This window comes from Trichosurus vulpecula, chromosome 5, assembly GCF_011100635.1.
Source record: "Trichosurus vulpecula isolate mTriVul1 chromosome 5, mTriVul1.pri, whole genome shotgun sequence".
NCBI lineage: Eukaryota > Metazoa > Chordata > Mammalia > Diprotodontia > Phalangeridae > Trichosurus > Trichosurus vulpecula.
This window is the reverse complement of record NC_050577.1, coordinates 35,384,180-35,400,466: the sequence shown is the minus strand read 5'-3', so window position 1 is coordinate 35,400,466 and position 16,287 is coordinate 35,384,180. Positions and strand designations below refer to the sequence as shown.

General features: G+C 37.9%; 1 protein-coding gene across 1 annotated transcript in view; it reads left to right on the top strand.

The window, feature by feature from the left end:
- Positions 1–234: 234 nt before the first annotated feature.
- Positions 235–16,287, top strand: part of KCNH8 (potassium voltage-gated channel subfamily H member 8) — a 404,012-nt gene continuing 387,959 nt past the window's right edge. Inside the window, exon 1 of the mRNA XM_036761371.1 lies at positions 235–310. Within this exon, the coding sequence (XP_036617266.1) occupies positions 235–310 (76 nt within the window). The remainder of the gene's footprint in view (positions 311–16,287) is intronic.

Genomic DNA, 16,287 nt, shown 5'->3' with positions numbered 1-16,287 from the left:
AGAGCGCTCCCGGGGCTGGGTCAAGTGAGAGCACCGCACCCGCGGCTAAGAAGAACTCCCTTGCCCGCTCCTCACTCAGCCTTCCCTTCCTCTCTCCTTCTTATTTTCCACTTTAACCTCCCTCCCTCACCAACCCTCCCGTCATTACTTCTCCCTCCTCCCTTCTTTTCACTTTCTTTCCTAACCACCCTTCCAGACAAACTTTGATGGAGAATTTCACACCACGCTGGAAAAATGCCTGTTATGAAGGGATTACTGGCACCTCAGAACACCTTCCTTGATACCATAGCTACTCGGTTTGACGGAACACGTAAGTTTAAAAGACTACAACACCATCGCATGGGTTACTTTCCCCTCCCCATTTTTCCTTGAGCTGTGCGGTTTTCTTTCCTTTCTGGGGTAGGCTTCCTTTGCACTGAGCTTTGACTTAACTGCATGATGTGGTGTTTGCACTTTCGGGTGGTTTTATTTTTTGACCATTCTCTGCACTTCTTGGGTTTGAAAACAACCCCTGGGGAAGGGTCGCTTCCCCCGAGATTGATTGAGGAAACTGTTTTGGTACTGGATTGGACTTTCCCTTGCAGGTTTGTGGAATGAAGAAGCAAGGGTAATTGTGCAGGCTATTTAATCGTCAACCATCGCCCAACGGTATTAGGGCAACACTCCCCCACAAACCCTGGGGATCTTTATACATATCCCTTTCCACCCTCTCAATAGGGTGATAAAATGAGCTATTTGCTGTACTGTAAAACTGCGCATCTGTGCTTACAGGAAAGACCGAATCCTATTTTCCAAATGTATTTGAATACTGGAAAAGGCTTTGTATTGTTTGTCAGAATCTCAATACCTTTCATTGCCAGGTTAAGACGGAAATTTGTCTTGTCCCCAAGGACAGCCTTTGAGGGGAGATGGAGGTAGATTACAAGCCTTAATTGTGGTTTTAGGAAGTTTTGAAGATGGGAAATACCTTTCAGGCATTTAGGGAAATAAGAGTAGCCGAAGTTTTACTTCAAATGACAGAGGGTTTGTTGTTGTTGTTGTTTTGTTTTTCTTTACCTACAAGGAAAAGTAGATATATTTCACCAATACTTGTTGACTAGGGCTTTCTACTGCGAGATCTTGTTCAGTACCATGGCCAGATCCTAGTTATTCCTAGCTCCTAAATGTCAAAGCTATCAGCGGAGCTTTAGGTCAGTCCCTCTAGCATATTCATCCCCCAGCACAGTTTAGTTACACTCCTGTGCCTCTTCCCTCACCCTTCCACCCCGGATTTCCTCCATTTATATTAATACCATGTTCTACTTCTCCTCTTCTCCTCTCTCCCCGCTCTGAAATGGTCAGAGAATTATTTATCAGTAACTTTCTCAGTGGTTGAGTATTATGACCCTTTAGTTTGGACTTTATGTTCCTTGGAGCAGGTTTATAAGGAAGGTTAATTATGTACTGCATCTACTGCTGAAGTCTAGATCCTACCACTATAAAAGGAATAAACTCTTGGACTCTACTGTATAAAAAGTGGGTGCAAAAGTTGAGATAAAAGGGAGGATGTGGTGTTTGCTTTGATTTTTAAAATCTTTTTTTTCATGTTAATTGATTTTAACATGTGATTACCTTCTTTTTAGTGCTTTTTATTCTGTTACCTTTAGCATTTTACTAATCTTCCTATGTTCTAGAAACATCTGACTGATAACAGTAAAATTCAATTTCATCATGTGTCTATCATGTGTTGTTGGGTTTTTTTCCAGACCTATGATTTCATTAGCATAGGGAGCTCCCAATGAAGAACTTCCTCTTTTAATACAGTTCAGCACTTTCTCTACAATGTCTTTAAAATCTGCCTGGAGCATGGGGAAGTACAGAGATTTATCCATGGTCCCATAGCCAGGATGTATCTTCCTGATTCTGAGGCCAACTCTATCCACTGTTATGCAACTTGTTTAGGTGTTTAAGGTAATAAATTGAGAGTTGCAAGGGAACTTACAGGCCATTCAGTGCAGCCTCTTCATTATACATATGAGGAAATTCAAGCCCGGAAGACATTAATTGGCATATCCAAGATCACACAGGTAGTAAGCAAAAGAGTTGAATCCATGACCTCTCAGTCTGAATTGAGCCCTCTTTTCCACTACCACACTGCTTCTTAATAAGGCTTAAGTGTAAGGATGCCCCAGTTCTTGTGTGTATGTGTGTAGGTACTCTTAACCATTCACAATATCACTTAATTATAATACTTGCTATACTGAAATTTTATCAAAGTTTCACAAAATAGTATTTCTTTTTGACAATGCATACAAATTTAGAATTATGAAGTTTAAAGTATTTGACCTATAGAGTTATTATTGATAGAAATATAATTGGAAAATAATGGGTACTTATAATTTCTTTGCCTGCAGCTTAAAATTGAAAGTACACCATGTGATGAATCCTCTCAAGAACACCCCTGAGATCTACCTATTTCAGGGGATAAATTTGGAGTGCTCTAATGCTAATGATAGGGTTTGCAATGATTTAGTGCTTATTGTAAGAATACATTTTCCTATAGCTGGGTCTCAGAATAACATCATAATCAGAGAGATACATTGTTAAGATTGTTAAGGCAAGAAGGTTTTCTCTTATGAGGAGGAGATGGCAGTTCTCATTATTCTTCCTTCCCTACCTCTACCCCTAGCCCCAGTGTTAAAACCATGAATCACTTTCAATCTATTTCTTAACTGGAAAGTGTCCCAGAACACACAAGTATTAACAAGAACACAAACACACTCAGTTTTAAAGCAGTGGTGAGGCCTGTGTTCTATGGGCTTTGAAAGCTTCCACTTACAAAAACTTTGTGTGACATTTGACAATAAATGACACAAATTTAGAAAAAAAAGAATGAATGATCTAGAAGGCCTACCTTAACGATGAGTTCTTTTCCCAATGTTTACAGCTAAAAAAATTCCTCAGTAAGTCTTGTTTTCTTAAGAACTGTGTTTGAATCACTAACTCTAATGCTCTAAATAGGATGAGAATTAGGAAGCATCACCACAAGCAGAGACTTAGCCATAAACACTGCTGCAATCAGGACCACAGATATAGTAGCATGCTCTGATGAATGCTGTATTCACTAGAGTTGATAACATATTTTCAGTATTGAGATGATTTAGTTGCTAAATATAACTGCAGCACCTGAAAATTGTTCCCAGTCCTTGTCCTTCTTAATCTAAAACTTCTTATGTTCATTTTTTTTCTTTTGGTTGGAATTGGAATGGAAATAAATCATTGGGTTTGTCTATTCTTTGTAATTGTTGTAGGCATAACATTCTCTCCTATTCCCATTCCCCAAAAGCCTGTAATAAAACAAATGGTTATGTTATGCCATGGCATATATTAGCATATTTTCTAATTTAGTATAAGGGACACTATCATTATTTGTCTTTTTTGCAGTCATCAGTAATTCTAAAGAAAAACAAAACTTAGAAAACTGTGATTATTTGTTTAAGAAAACAGTCATCCAAACAAACCATATTAGCAAACTTAATAAACACCGAATCTGTACAGTTAGTTCTTGTAATATAGTAATAAACTTTAAATATTGCCCTGATTTTAAAATATATAATCATGATGCAAAAAGAATGAAAGATCACTTTTTATTTGTTAAATAAAATAGGAAAATATTTAATAAAAAATTTGGCAATACAAAATGTATGGCAGCTAGGTGGAGCAGTAGATAGAGCACTGGGCTTTGAATCAAGAAGATCAAATCCAGCCTCAGACACTTAGTAGCTGTGTGACCCTCAACAAATCACTTAACCCTGTTTGCCCCAGTTTCCGCATCTGTAAAATGAGCTGGAGAAGGAAATGGCAACCTCTCCAGTATTTGCCAAGAAAACTCCAAATGGGGTCGTGAAGAGTCAGATCAACTAAAATAACTCAATAACAAAATAAAAATGTGTACCATGTATTAAGATATTTGCTACAAAACAAAATAAAATAAATGGAAAATATGAACCCTCATAACTTGATGGTACTTAGTTGAATTTTGTAATGTGATATTTTAATTTTCTATATCTTTTAAGACTTCAAAAAGTACATCCTTTGTTGTTAGAGTTGATTAACTAATCTACTAGCTTATCTTTAGTGGAAAGGAAAGTGAAAGCAGTTCAGAAGAGGTCATATTTGATTGGAAAATCTGCTTATCTTGGTAGAAACTAAAGCTAACTCATATCCAGGGGTAACTAGGTGATACAGCAGATAGAGCTCTAGGTCTGGAGTCAGGAAAACTCATCTTCCTAAGTTCAAATATGGCCTCAGAAACTTACTAGCTGTGTGACCCTGGGCAAGTGATTCAATCCTGTTTGCCTCAATTCCTCATTTGTAAAATGGGAAACCACTCCAGTATCTTTGCCAAGAAAACCCAAAATGGGGTCATGAAGAGTTGGACACAGCTGAAAATGACTGGCCAACAACAACAATTCATACCAAACTTTTTTTGATTATGTGTTCCTTTAGCTGATGTTTAATGGCAATGTTATGGAAATTAGGACTAATTATTTTACCTTTGCATGACTTTTATGAAGCAAGAGATATTATTTACAATCACATTTTCCATTATATTTTAGACCTGTGGTTTCATTCATGCCATGAACTCCTGGTAAAGATGGCAATCTATCAATGTAAACTGGTAACTGTTCTTCACAGTTTTAGAGAGCTGCTCAAAGTTTTTAGAGGTGAAGGGATTTGCCCAGGGTGTCTTCTAGATATGTGTCCAAAGAGGGACTTGAGCCATGCCTCCTTGGTTTCTCCTGGTTCAGCTTTCTAGCCAATATGCCATGTTGCCTCTCATGTGTTTGTATGAAGGTATGTGTATTTGTATATATATACAAAATAAAAATTGCTGCCCCATAATTTTCTAGATGTATTATAATTTGCTCAGATGATTTCTTTCCCAAAGAAGGTAATGGTAAGAAGATCCTTTGGAAGCAGAGTATAGCCTAGTCATTATCACTAGGGGAAGATCACATCTGGGTGTATGTACTTCCATATTTAGGAAAATTATCCATATTTTCATATAATTTGCATATAGATTTTATGCATACATAGACTGTACAAAGGATGCCCAGGTTTTCAATTTTTGTTGCTTTTCTTAGGGTGATCATAGTTTAATTTTTCTCTTTCTGTTTTTCTTTTCACTCTCACTGATATATATCACTTACAGCCCATAGCTAGGAGGCCTTAGGCCAGGACATGGCATGTAGTAAGTGTGATATAAATGTTAGCTCTTACCATTATTATTAGGAGGGACAGTGAAGAAGAGCGAGAGCCAAAAGGAATTTGTTCTTGCTTGTAGTTTCAAGAATACTATTTAAAAAAAAACCTTTGGCTAAAACTCATGAGTGAGCACCGAAGAGTTTCTTTCAGTATGTGCCTTGAACTTAGGACAATCTCTTTTTCCATTTATGACATGTATTAGTGAAAGAGAACTTTGCAAAGGCCAAGCTTTTGTATAATTCATGTGATCTGTTTGTTTCCTCACAAAGTTTAGATGTCATTCCACCAATATTAGAAAACAGAGTAGCATGACTTTTGGAATTGAAGTCAGAAATAATGGGTTTTCATCCTAGATCTATGGCCTGGGGCAAACCACTTCAAGTCTTGATCTCATGTGTAAAAGGAAAGGAAAAGTTGAACTAGATAATCTCTTAGGTTCCTTCTGTTATCCTTATAATTTAAGTCTAGTATCCTTTCAAGTGATCATAGGCTAAAATGGACAATATGTTTTTTTTTCATCTGAACAACCTGGCCAAATTAGAGGCCTCAGCTGCATAGAGTTGCAGACTACTGCTAATTTTTTTCAGCTATAATGACTTATGAATATCATCCCCTAAAGACAATATCTGTCTTAGTGGAGGGGAATACCCAAACAGTGTATGAGCATCCAGGGGAGTGATGAAAAGTTCAGAGATTTTGACCTGGAGGGGGCGCTTAAAAAATCCACTGACTGGAGGTTCTATGAAGTTGTTCATTATTTTTTATTAAATCAATATAACTGATTTCTTATTTAATTATTACTTTATTTTATGCATCTAATATGTTATTCTGAGGAGAGATCCATTGGTTTCATCAACCTATTGAAGGGTCTGTGACACACAAAAAATGTTAAGAACTCTCAAACAATTCTAATTCCTTCATACTACAAATAAGGAAACTAGAGCAAAGAGAAAGAAAGTGAGTTTCCTTAGATCAATGAGGTCATGAGTGACAATGATGGATTCAAGCCCAGCCATTCTGACAACAATTGAGGGTTCTTCTCCTTGCAGTGTCCTACTACATAACCAAAATGGCGGAGTATGGTGTCATGCCATACAATGGCTTTCAGCCAGGTGGAACAGTTTGTAGAGAACTGGGCCCAGAATCAGGAAGATCTGAATTTAAATCCTGCCTCAGACATTAATAGCTGTCTGACCCTAAAGAAGGCACTTAACCTCTATTTGCCTCAGTTTTTTTCAACTATAAAAATGGGGATAACAGCAGCACTTATCTTGCAGGGTTGCTGTGAGGATCAAATGAGATAATATTTATCAAGTGCACAGCACAGTGTCTGCCACATAGTAGGCATTCTGTAAATGTTTGTTCCTTTCTTCCCTTTCCCCCTACTTGTGGAAATAAGATTGATTAGCCTAGAGAAGTGAAGATTTGGGTGGGAAGTAATATTGATAACTCTTTTAAAGTATTTGGAATGTTAGTGTGTCATAGAGAAATTAGACATGTTCTGCTTGTCTCTAGAAGGCAGAACTAGGAACCTTGTCCCAGAGTCTACTGCTTTGATGATGGTGATGATGATGGTGGTGGTGGTGGTGGTGGTGGTGTTGATGATAATGGTGATGGTGGTGATTGTGGTGACAGTAATGATGGTGATGATGTTGATGGTGGTGGTGGTAGTGGTGGTGGTGGTGGTGTTGATGATAATGGTGATGGTGATGATTGTGGTGGTGGTAGTGGTTATTGATATTTAGGATTTTTGTCCAAAAGATGTTTTGACTTAAGGCAATTTTTCTTTTTCTTGGGGGAGGTATTACAAGGGATGACATGGACTGTAGCGGGAAAAGCTTTTGTGAGCTTGGGTGCCCAGAAGTGGATATTGTGAGATTAGTTCTAGAAAGGCATGTGCTGTGCAGAATCACATACTCAAATAGATATACTATGCTGCTAAAACAAATATAACAGAATTGGTGGCTAATTGTTTTCTGATGGAGCACTGGCCCTTTAGAGCTCAGTAATAATGAAGGAAATCCTTTTATAATGGCGACACACAAACTTTCCATTAGAGATAACATAAAACACACACACGCACACACACACAATGTCACCCAACACAAACATTCCTTAGGCAATAAACGTAAAAACACAAATGTTTGCTGTGAGCAAGCTGGTTCCTGGAGGGCTCATTAGAGACATACCAAATTATTAGAATGAGTTTCTATGCCCTATGAAAAGGTTGCATGGTATAGTTTTAAGAGCACTCTATTTAGAGTCATAAGGACACCAATACACTCCTTTCATTACCTGTGTGATTGTGTAGGCAAGCAACTTAATTCTGTGCATCAGTTTCCTCATCTGTAAATTACCATGGTTGGACTATATATAACCTCTAAGCTCCTTTTCAGCTCTAGACCATAATTTTACCATCCTGTAAATTACAGTGAGGTAGATTTATGCTGAATAGAAGGAAACTGTATTTAACAATAAAAACAACGACAATAGTAATAATAATAAATATTTATATAGCACTTTGTGAAGCCTGGGACACTTGATAAGTATGACCTTGTTTTGTCCTCACAACAACCCTGGGGGATAGGTTCTATTTTTATCCCCATTTTACAGAAGAGGAAACTGAGTCAAGGAGAAGTTTAAGTGACTTTCCCAGGATCACACAGCTAGCAAGTGTCTGAGGAGCAATCCTAAAGTGAATGGATTATTTTTAGAGGTAATGGATTCCCCCTCGCCTAAAGTCAAGCAAAGCCAGACTGCCTGCTTGTTGGGTCTAATATAGAGAGGATTTTTGTTCAAGTATGGTTTGGACTAAACATCTCTTCTAATTCTGATATGACTTCATGTATCTTAAAAGGATGAGTTGCTTGGAGCTAATTAATACTATAGTCATTACTTGGAAATAGAAGCCCCCCCCAAAAAATAAAACCTTTCCACTAGACGCATATATGAAACTGTTCATCACAGAATGACAATCTCACTGGACTTTACTAATCTTGTATATTTTCAATTACATCACAGGTGTACTTTGCTTTTAGCAAATTATTTGGCTTGACGATTTCATTATGAAGAGGATTTTTTCTCGTGCCATACTTTACTGTCAGAAAATGCACTGCAGGAGGGAGAAATAATTGAGAAGGGATAGGGATGAATAGAAAGATGTGTCTGTCTTCTGTGCCATGCTTAGTTGGTGTACTCTTTTTTATCCCCCATTCAAATGAGAAGGGCTCTGACTCCCTACTCTCCACCATTTGATGGCTGCCTAGCTCAGATTTGTCCGTCACTCAGAAGCACCCCTCCCCCAATACCTAGAATACTGACTTTGAAGCAGAGGACCCAGTTTATATTCTACTTCTAACACATACAGCCTTATGACCTTGGACAAATTAATTCACTTCCCTATTGCCCATCTTCCTCATTCATCAAGTGAAGGAATTGGACTCAGGGACTTCTGAAGAGCCTCCCACTTCTAAATCTATTATTCTGTGATCATATAAACCTATATAATCCCCAAGAGTCTCTTCCCAACTGCAGTAAGATCCATCCAAGAGAGACCTATGTTTGAGAGAATTTTCACAACCATTTCACCAACCCAAGGATGAGGGGACCAGAACTGCCTTGCTATCCACCAGATTCACAACAATTTTGTTTAAAGGAGTTTTATTCTTAAAGGATTTGTTTCCTGAAATATCACTACATTAGGGAAAAAAAAACAATTTTTGCCCCCCACAAGAGATTTCGAAAATAAAGTTTAATCATTTACTTTACAAAATGATTTCCTACAATTTTCCTCATGCATTTAAAATATCATTTGGTTTTTCAAAATTTGATTTGCTTTTCAGGAACACATCTATTATGCTAAAATGAAGTCAGCACTGGGGAGTTCTCATTATATATTCTTCACAAGATACAGCTTTCTGATCGCTGTGTAAATTTTAGAGTGTGTTTAGATACATTACTGTTTAGTGTTTTATGCTACAAAGAATGTAAATGATTTTGACTAAAAACAATTAAATGACACAGGGTTAAACACAGAGCCCTGGGGCACTCCACTGAAGACATACTGCCAAGTTAACATTGAATCCTTCTTCCCTCATTCTGGCCATTCAACCAATTTCAAATCCATCTAATTGTATTATCTTCTAGGCTGCATCTTGCCATAATTTGCAAAAAACAAATGGCATGAAAGATTTTATCTAATGCTTCACTAAAATCTGGGTAAATTATAACATCCTTTGGAACTACTAGTTATTAATGCTGTTGCAAAAAGAAAGTTTAATACTCTCAAAGAGGCTTCCAAGGGGCACCATGAATTGGGCACTGGGTCTGGAGACAGGAAAACCTGAGTGCAAATCAAACTCAAGGTATTTATTAGCTGTGTGACCCAGAACAACTCACTTACCATCTGTCTGCCTCAGTTCAGTTACTTCAACTGTAAAATGTAGACAATAATCTCTCTGCCTTCTAAGGTTGGTGTAAGCATCAAATGAAATATTTGTAAACGTGCTTAGCACATAGTTGGCACATAACAGATAATAAATCCTTCCTTCCTTCCTTCCCTCCCTCCCTCCCTCTATAAACAGGATGTAGCCAAATAATATGGTGGAAAAATATCTCTTGTCCCTAGACAATAGCCAGGGTGAGCCTGCTGCAATGAAATCATACATTCAGTCAATGAACATGCATTAGATGCCTAGAGTATACAGAAAACTAAGGAAGATAAAAGTTTGGGTAAGATACCTCCCCATTCTTTTGGAACTTATTCTAATAGGGGTTCCTTAGAAGTAAACATTGTTTCACTTTTTGTATTTGGATCCCCAGATATACTATGCCTAATATACAGTATTGCTTAATGAATACTTATATGTTGATTCATAATGCATGAAATTATATAAGTGCATAAGAGCTTTATAAGACAACGGGTTATGTTAGGTACAACATGTGTGGAGAAACTCATTGTTGCTGGTGGGTGAGGATCAGGGAAGGCTTTATTCAGGAGGAGACATTTGAGTCATACTTTAAAAGATGGTTAGGAATTTAGTAGGCCACGAGAAGGAGGGATAGCTTTCCAGATTCAGAACAATATTTGCATGAAGGTGTAGAGTCAGGAGACATACACATAGAGTATATTTGAAGGGTGGAGGGATAAAGGTAGTCCTGTTTGGCTAGAGTTTGGCATGTGAGAAGGAGGAATATGAAATGGTACTGAAAAGATATGATTAATATATAATAAGCTTAAATTTAGAGGTATCCAATTGACAGTCAAAGTCAAAGTGTTCAGTAGTAAGTAAACGGTATCTTAGATTTGTCATACCTAAAGGGTAAATGAAATCGTCCAGGCGGATTGAAAGGGTTTGCTTAAAGTAAGACCAGGGCAGTCAGACCAGATTTTAAGTTGTCTTAGAACTGCAGGCTTTCTTGAGCTGTACTTCCCCCAATTAACCTAAACCTCTGGGTAATAGTTCAGCCTCAGATGAGAGGAGCACTAGGGTGATGTTCATTGAGTCTCCACTTTGAATCAACTCCAGTTGTTGTTGAGTAGTGTCTAATTCTTCATGATCTCATTTGCGGTTTTCTTGGCAAAAATACTGCAGTCATTTACCATTTCCTTCTCCAGCTTATTTTACAGTTGAGGAAATGAGGCAAACAGGGTTAAACAACTTGTCCAGGGTCACACAGCTAGGAAGTGTCTGAGGCCAGATTTGAACTTAGAAGAGGAGTCTTCCTGACTCTAGTCTCAGCACTGTATCCACTGAGCCATTCAGCTACCCTTTCTGCTCCCCTGTCTGGTTTCAATTCCATGGAACAAGATGTTCCTCCCAGGATAAACTCTTCACTTCTAAACTAACCACCATGCTGCTAACTCTAGCCTTGATTGGTATCTGCCTTGGCCTCTTCTCTACTCTGATTGGAGGAATGGAGGGCAGAGTAGCAAGCTCCTCCCAATGACTTCCTTTATAGAGGGCAGAAACTTCACTCTCAGATCACTCTATTTTGCTCTTCCTGCTTTCAACTCCACAGAACAAGATGGCCCTACCAGGTACCCCTGGTATCCCTTTCCTCCCTCTCCCTTCCCCACTTTCCTGCCTCCTTTTGTTTGTTGTCCCCTTTAGATGGTAAACTGTTTGAAAACTGGGACTGTCTTTTATTAATTGTATCCCCAGAACTTAGCGCAGGGCCTGGCACAGAATAGGCACTAAATAAATGTTTATTGGTCTGGATTGTATTGGAGGCAACTTCCTGGTTCCTTGGGATTTCTTAGCAGTATTTCTGTGTTATTCAACCTGTGAAGGAGAAGAACATTCAACCTTAAAGGCTCAATCTGTTGTTCCCTTTACTGTCTCTTCTAAGGATGGCTTATCCGTTGACTAGTATCTTGTTAAATGTGAAGAAAGCAATATAAAATCTTCATTTGATTAGAAAATGATCAGTTTCCTTGGAGCTAGTCAGATGCAACTGGCATGCCAATTTCCCTTCTTATAAATGGTATTCTCTTTTCTCATAGTCGATCACTCCTGCCTTCTTTCATAAAGTCAGTCATCTGATAGAATATGAATTGGCATAGTTTCTAGACAGCAGTCAATAAAACCAACTTGGTTCAATCAACAACTGGTGGGAAGGTCCAAGAAATGGATTTGTTTTCACTTTTTTGTTGAAAACTAGCAATTTCATCAGCTTAGGGAACTCCTTGTGAGGAAACTCTCCTTTGAAGATACAGACAGGGAAGTTAGTGACATCTTATAGTTTTAAAGAGTTGCCTAGTGCAGTATAAGGTTAAGTGATTTGTCTGTGGTCACACAGATAGTCTGTATCAGAAGTGAGACTTGAATCAGAGGCCACCAGCACTCTAACCTTTGATCCATACTGCCTGTCCTAGAAGTTGGTATTATTTTGTAAATATCTCGTTTTCCCATTCATTTGGCTAATGTTTTGCTGATTCAGAAGTTAACACAATCCAGATTCATCCACTATAATGTGATGCCCATTTTTGCAACTATGTAAGTTGAAAAAGTCCCTCAAGGTCATACCTACAAACACACACATATACACATGTACACACATACGTACATGCATAATACATATACACATGTATGTGAACTTGAGGTGTGTGATTATATATTATATTTATAGGTATTTGCATATAGGGATATGAGTATATTTGTGCGTATTTAAAAAAACAACTCTTTTTTTTTACTTCCTGCAAGCATGGATCCTTTAATAAATTTGAACTTTTTAAAAACTAAAAGAACAGAACAGAGGCCAGGAGAATCAGAATAGTAACTCCTGTTATTCCAGATGAAAGCATTGGGTCAAACTTTTCAACAATCAGTGTCTAAGTTTTTCTGTTGTTGTGGTTTGGCACACTTATGTACGTATACATAATGCTTTAAGTGGGAGCATTTAAAGAGATGCTTTTAAAATAGACTTTTAAAACTGTCTTGAACTTAAAACATTTATTGTACCAAGTAGTCTTGCATATCCTGGCCACTCTTCAGGAGAAAAACACATACATATTTTCTTTGGAGATGTTACAATTTGCTGACTTGGGAACTTTCTCAACAAGTTTTTGTTATCACAATTATTGTCCTTGAAGAAAATGTTCTAATTCCCAAAATAATTATTGTGGCACCATTTGAGAGGAGAGGGTAGGGCTCTGTATCATATAGAAGGAATACAACCACATGTTTTAGCAAAGATCTCTCTCTCTCTCTCTCTCTCTCTCTCTCTCTCTCTCTCTCTCTCTCTCTCTCTCTCTTTCTCTTTCTCTTCTCTCCCCCTCCCTCTCACCTACAACACACACACACAAACATGTTTAGCAAGCAAAAGGGTCTCTACTGTCCAAGAGCTCACATTCTAATAGAACAAAATAAGACAAAGCCTAAATGGGAACTGGACTGAGTGGGGAGAGAGAGGATATATGATGGGAGTCTTTTTGAAAATGATAGCCCTATGAAATGAGTCACTGATGAGGAGAGGAGAGTCCTGGGCAAAAGTTTCCCAGAGTGGTAATGCTACAGGCAACAAAAAGAAAGTGATGTCCAAAGAGAGTGGAGAAGAATGAGGTGAAGAGAATAACTTTAATGAGAGTTCTTTTAATCAACAGAAGACTGTAAATGAAAGCTCCTTGGAAATAGCTTATGTCCACATAATGTCTACAACTCACTTGGACATAATGCCCTGAAACAGCAATTTTCATAGTTGTGTTTATAGAGCAATTCCATATATAATCTATACTTAGTGACAAGGAGCCAACAGTTTAATCAGAAACCCTCCAAAATGGTGTTTCATGGGGACACATTTAAAAGAATCAATTTTATCTTCATTGAAGTATACTTATTGTTTGTTGGCTAATACATTTCTTATATATTTGTTTTTTAAAGCAAAAAGAATCCACAGTAATAATGAGTCAATTGCATCATGATTCTATGGTATCATACAACCTACTGGGTCTTTATTGACAAAAATAAAAGTGTTCATATTTGGGGCCTTTCATGGCCATCAAAAACATCAATTTCCCCTTTCTTCACAGTGATCTTACAAGAGGTAGGAATAATATCATCATTTTGTTGACACTGAAACATTATCATTTCGGATTTTTCTTCTTCTATGAGTCTTTCAGTCTTGTCACTCAAAATGAGTGTTCTAATTCTGGTCATCTGCACTAGAGGGAACTGGAAGCAGGGGAAGTTATCAGGCTTTCTGTGGTTTATTGGATTTTCCAAAGATAGAATCCTCCCTATAACAAGTTCAGATGTTATCTAAATGTCAAATATCCCAGCCAACAAGAGGTAGACTGGCCTTAATTATATGCTTCCTTACTATCTTTTTCAGGGAATGGCCCAAAGATAAAACTAGGAAGCCTTTTATCCTTAATGCTTACAAGATGAATGTTTTTATTCTGATTCCCTGAATGGTGGAACATTGTATATGTGAGTATTTGTGTACTGTTTATGAAAGCTATAGAAGGAGCTAGGAAAACCTAAGTTTAAATTCAGCCTCATAAACTTATTAGCTGTGTGATCCTAGACAAGACGCTTAAACTTTCTCAACCTCAGTTTCTCATGTGTAAAATGGATATAATATGATATTATTTGCTTCACAGGGGTGTCATGAGAATCAAATGAGATAAAATGAGTAAAGTGCTTTCCAAACCTTAGAATGCTTTTTAAATGCTAGCTATCATTAGCATTACTGGCATTATGATCATTATAATCATCGTGATCCTCATCATCATCATCCTCCTCCTCATCCTCCTCCTCCTCCTCGTCATCATCCTCACCACCACTACCATTTAGACCAAGCAGCAGCAGGAGCATTGCCACCCCTACTAGCATTTAGACCCAGATTTAAAGAAACACAAATACTTGGCCTATGTTAAGTATTTTCTTGACTTAAGTGTTATTGGACACAGAATAATTTAGCTCTGATTTCCTATTCCATTTGAAGAAGAGCCTTCTCTTATCTAGTGCTGCCCCCAACCTTGACTTATACGCTGCTTCCTTCCTAGCAGGTGCCACTTGTTTTGGTGCCCAAATTCCTTGCAGGCTTTCCTGGTTTTAACTTTTGATGTACTCACAAGCAAGGTGGGCAATTACTTACTAGTCCTCAAAAAACAGGCCATATCCATCCTTCTTAATGAAAACGTTTCCAGCTTTTGAACTCTTTCTCATTTGTGGGAAGAGGAGAAAAGCAAAAGAAAGTGGAGATTGAGTTCATGATCCATATGTTGAAAGGAAGTAAAGAAAGAAGGCAACAAGCAGGTATTAAATGCCTACCATGTGCCAGGCTCTCTGCTAAAGGACTTACAAACATCATCTCATTTGATCCACACCACAACTCCAGGATATAGATGCTATTACTATCCCCATTTTACAGTTGAGGAAACTGAGACAAACAGGTTTGCCTAGGGCCACACAACTAGTTAAGTGTCTGAGATCAGATTTGTACTCAGCTTTTCCTGACTCCAGGCCCAGGCTTCCATCTACTGCTTTACCTACCTAACTAAAGCCCTGAGACATGCCTTTGCTGTTTTTGTTTTTTCTTGTTCCACAGATTTCTCCCCTATCTGATTACTTCTCCTGCCCAGATCTAGAAACAGCATCTGCAGAGATTCCCTTTCCATCTGAGCTCTGCAGGCTTCAGTATCTTATGAGTTGGCTTCAGCCCCACAATTGAGATGCTTGCTGTGGCTTCTCTCTTTTCATTTTGAGTTGTTTAAAAACACATTTAAACAGAACAGCTTTTTCACAGAAACCTACAATGGCTTTCTCATTATTCACCCCAAGGATTCCTCAAAAGTTCCCTGGTAACATTACCTACTTTAGATAGTTCTCTTGACAAGGTTGAACCATTCCAATATTCCTTTTTTTCCTTGGAATTACTTAGTACAGCCAAGAAGCAAATCATCAGCCAAAGACTTGGTTCAAAGATCAATCCTCATTTATACCCTGACATCAATGCTCCTGTTTTGCATTGGTTTTCTGTTGAGTTTTCTAAATGTGTGATTCTGGGGTTCTATAAATAAAGTAATTGTTTATAGTACTCCATGAAAAGCATGCCCTTCAGATCATAGGACCATATCTTTAGGCCTGGAAGGGATCCCAGGATAACTTCCTAATTTATAGATGAAGAAACCAGGGGCCAGAAGAGTTAATTGACTTGTCCAGAGTCACCAAGCCAGCAAGTGTCTGAGGCAGTATTAGAACCCAGATCTTACTGATCCCAAGTCCAGTGCTTTATCAGCTACACCATACTGAGTCTCACTATATTAGGAAGACAAACCAAAATTCATGCCCATGTCTCCAGCTGAATTGGTTCTTTCAGTTGAATCTTAGAATAAACATTTTCCCTTCTCAGCTGAAGTAGTTTTAAATTCCTGTGAAATGCAGGTTTTATGACTCCATTGGCCTATGAACACCACTTCTAGCTTTTAGACAGAAATTTTTTAATATTTAATTTCATTGCTTGATTACATGATGATGAAAATTTCAGTCACTAAAGTCTTAAGGACCATCAATCAAGTTGTAGGGGAACTGGGTT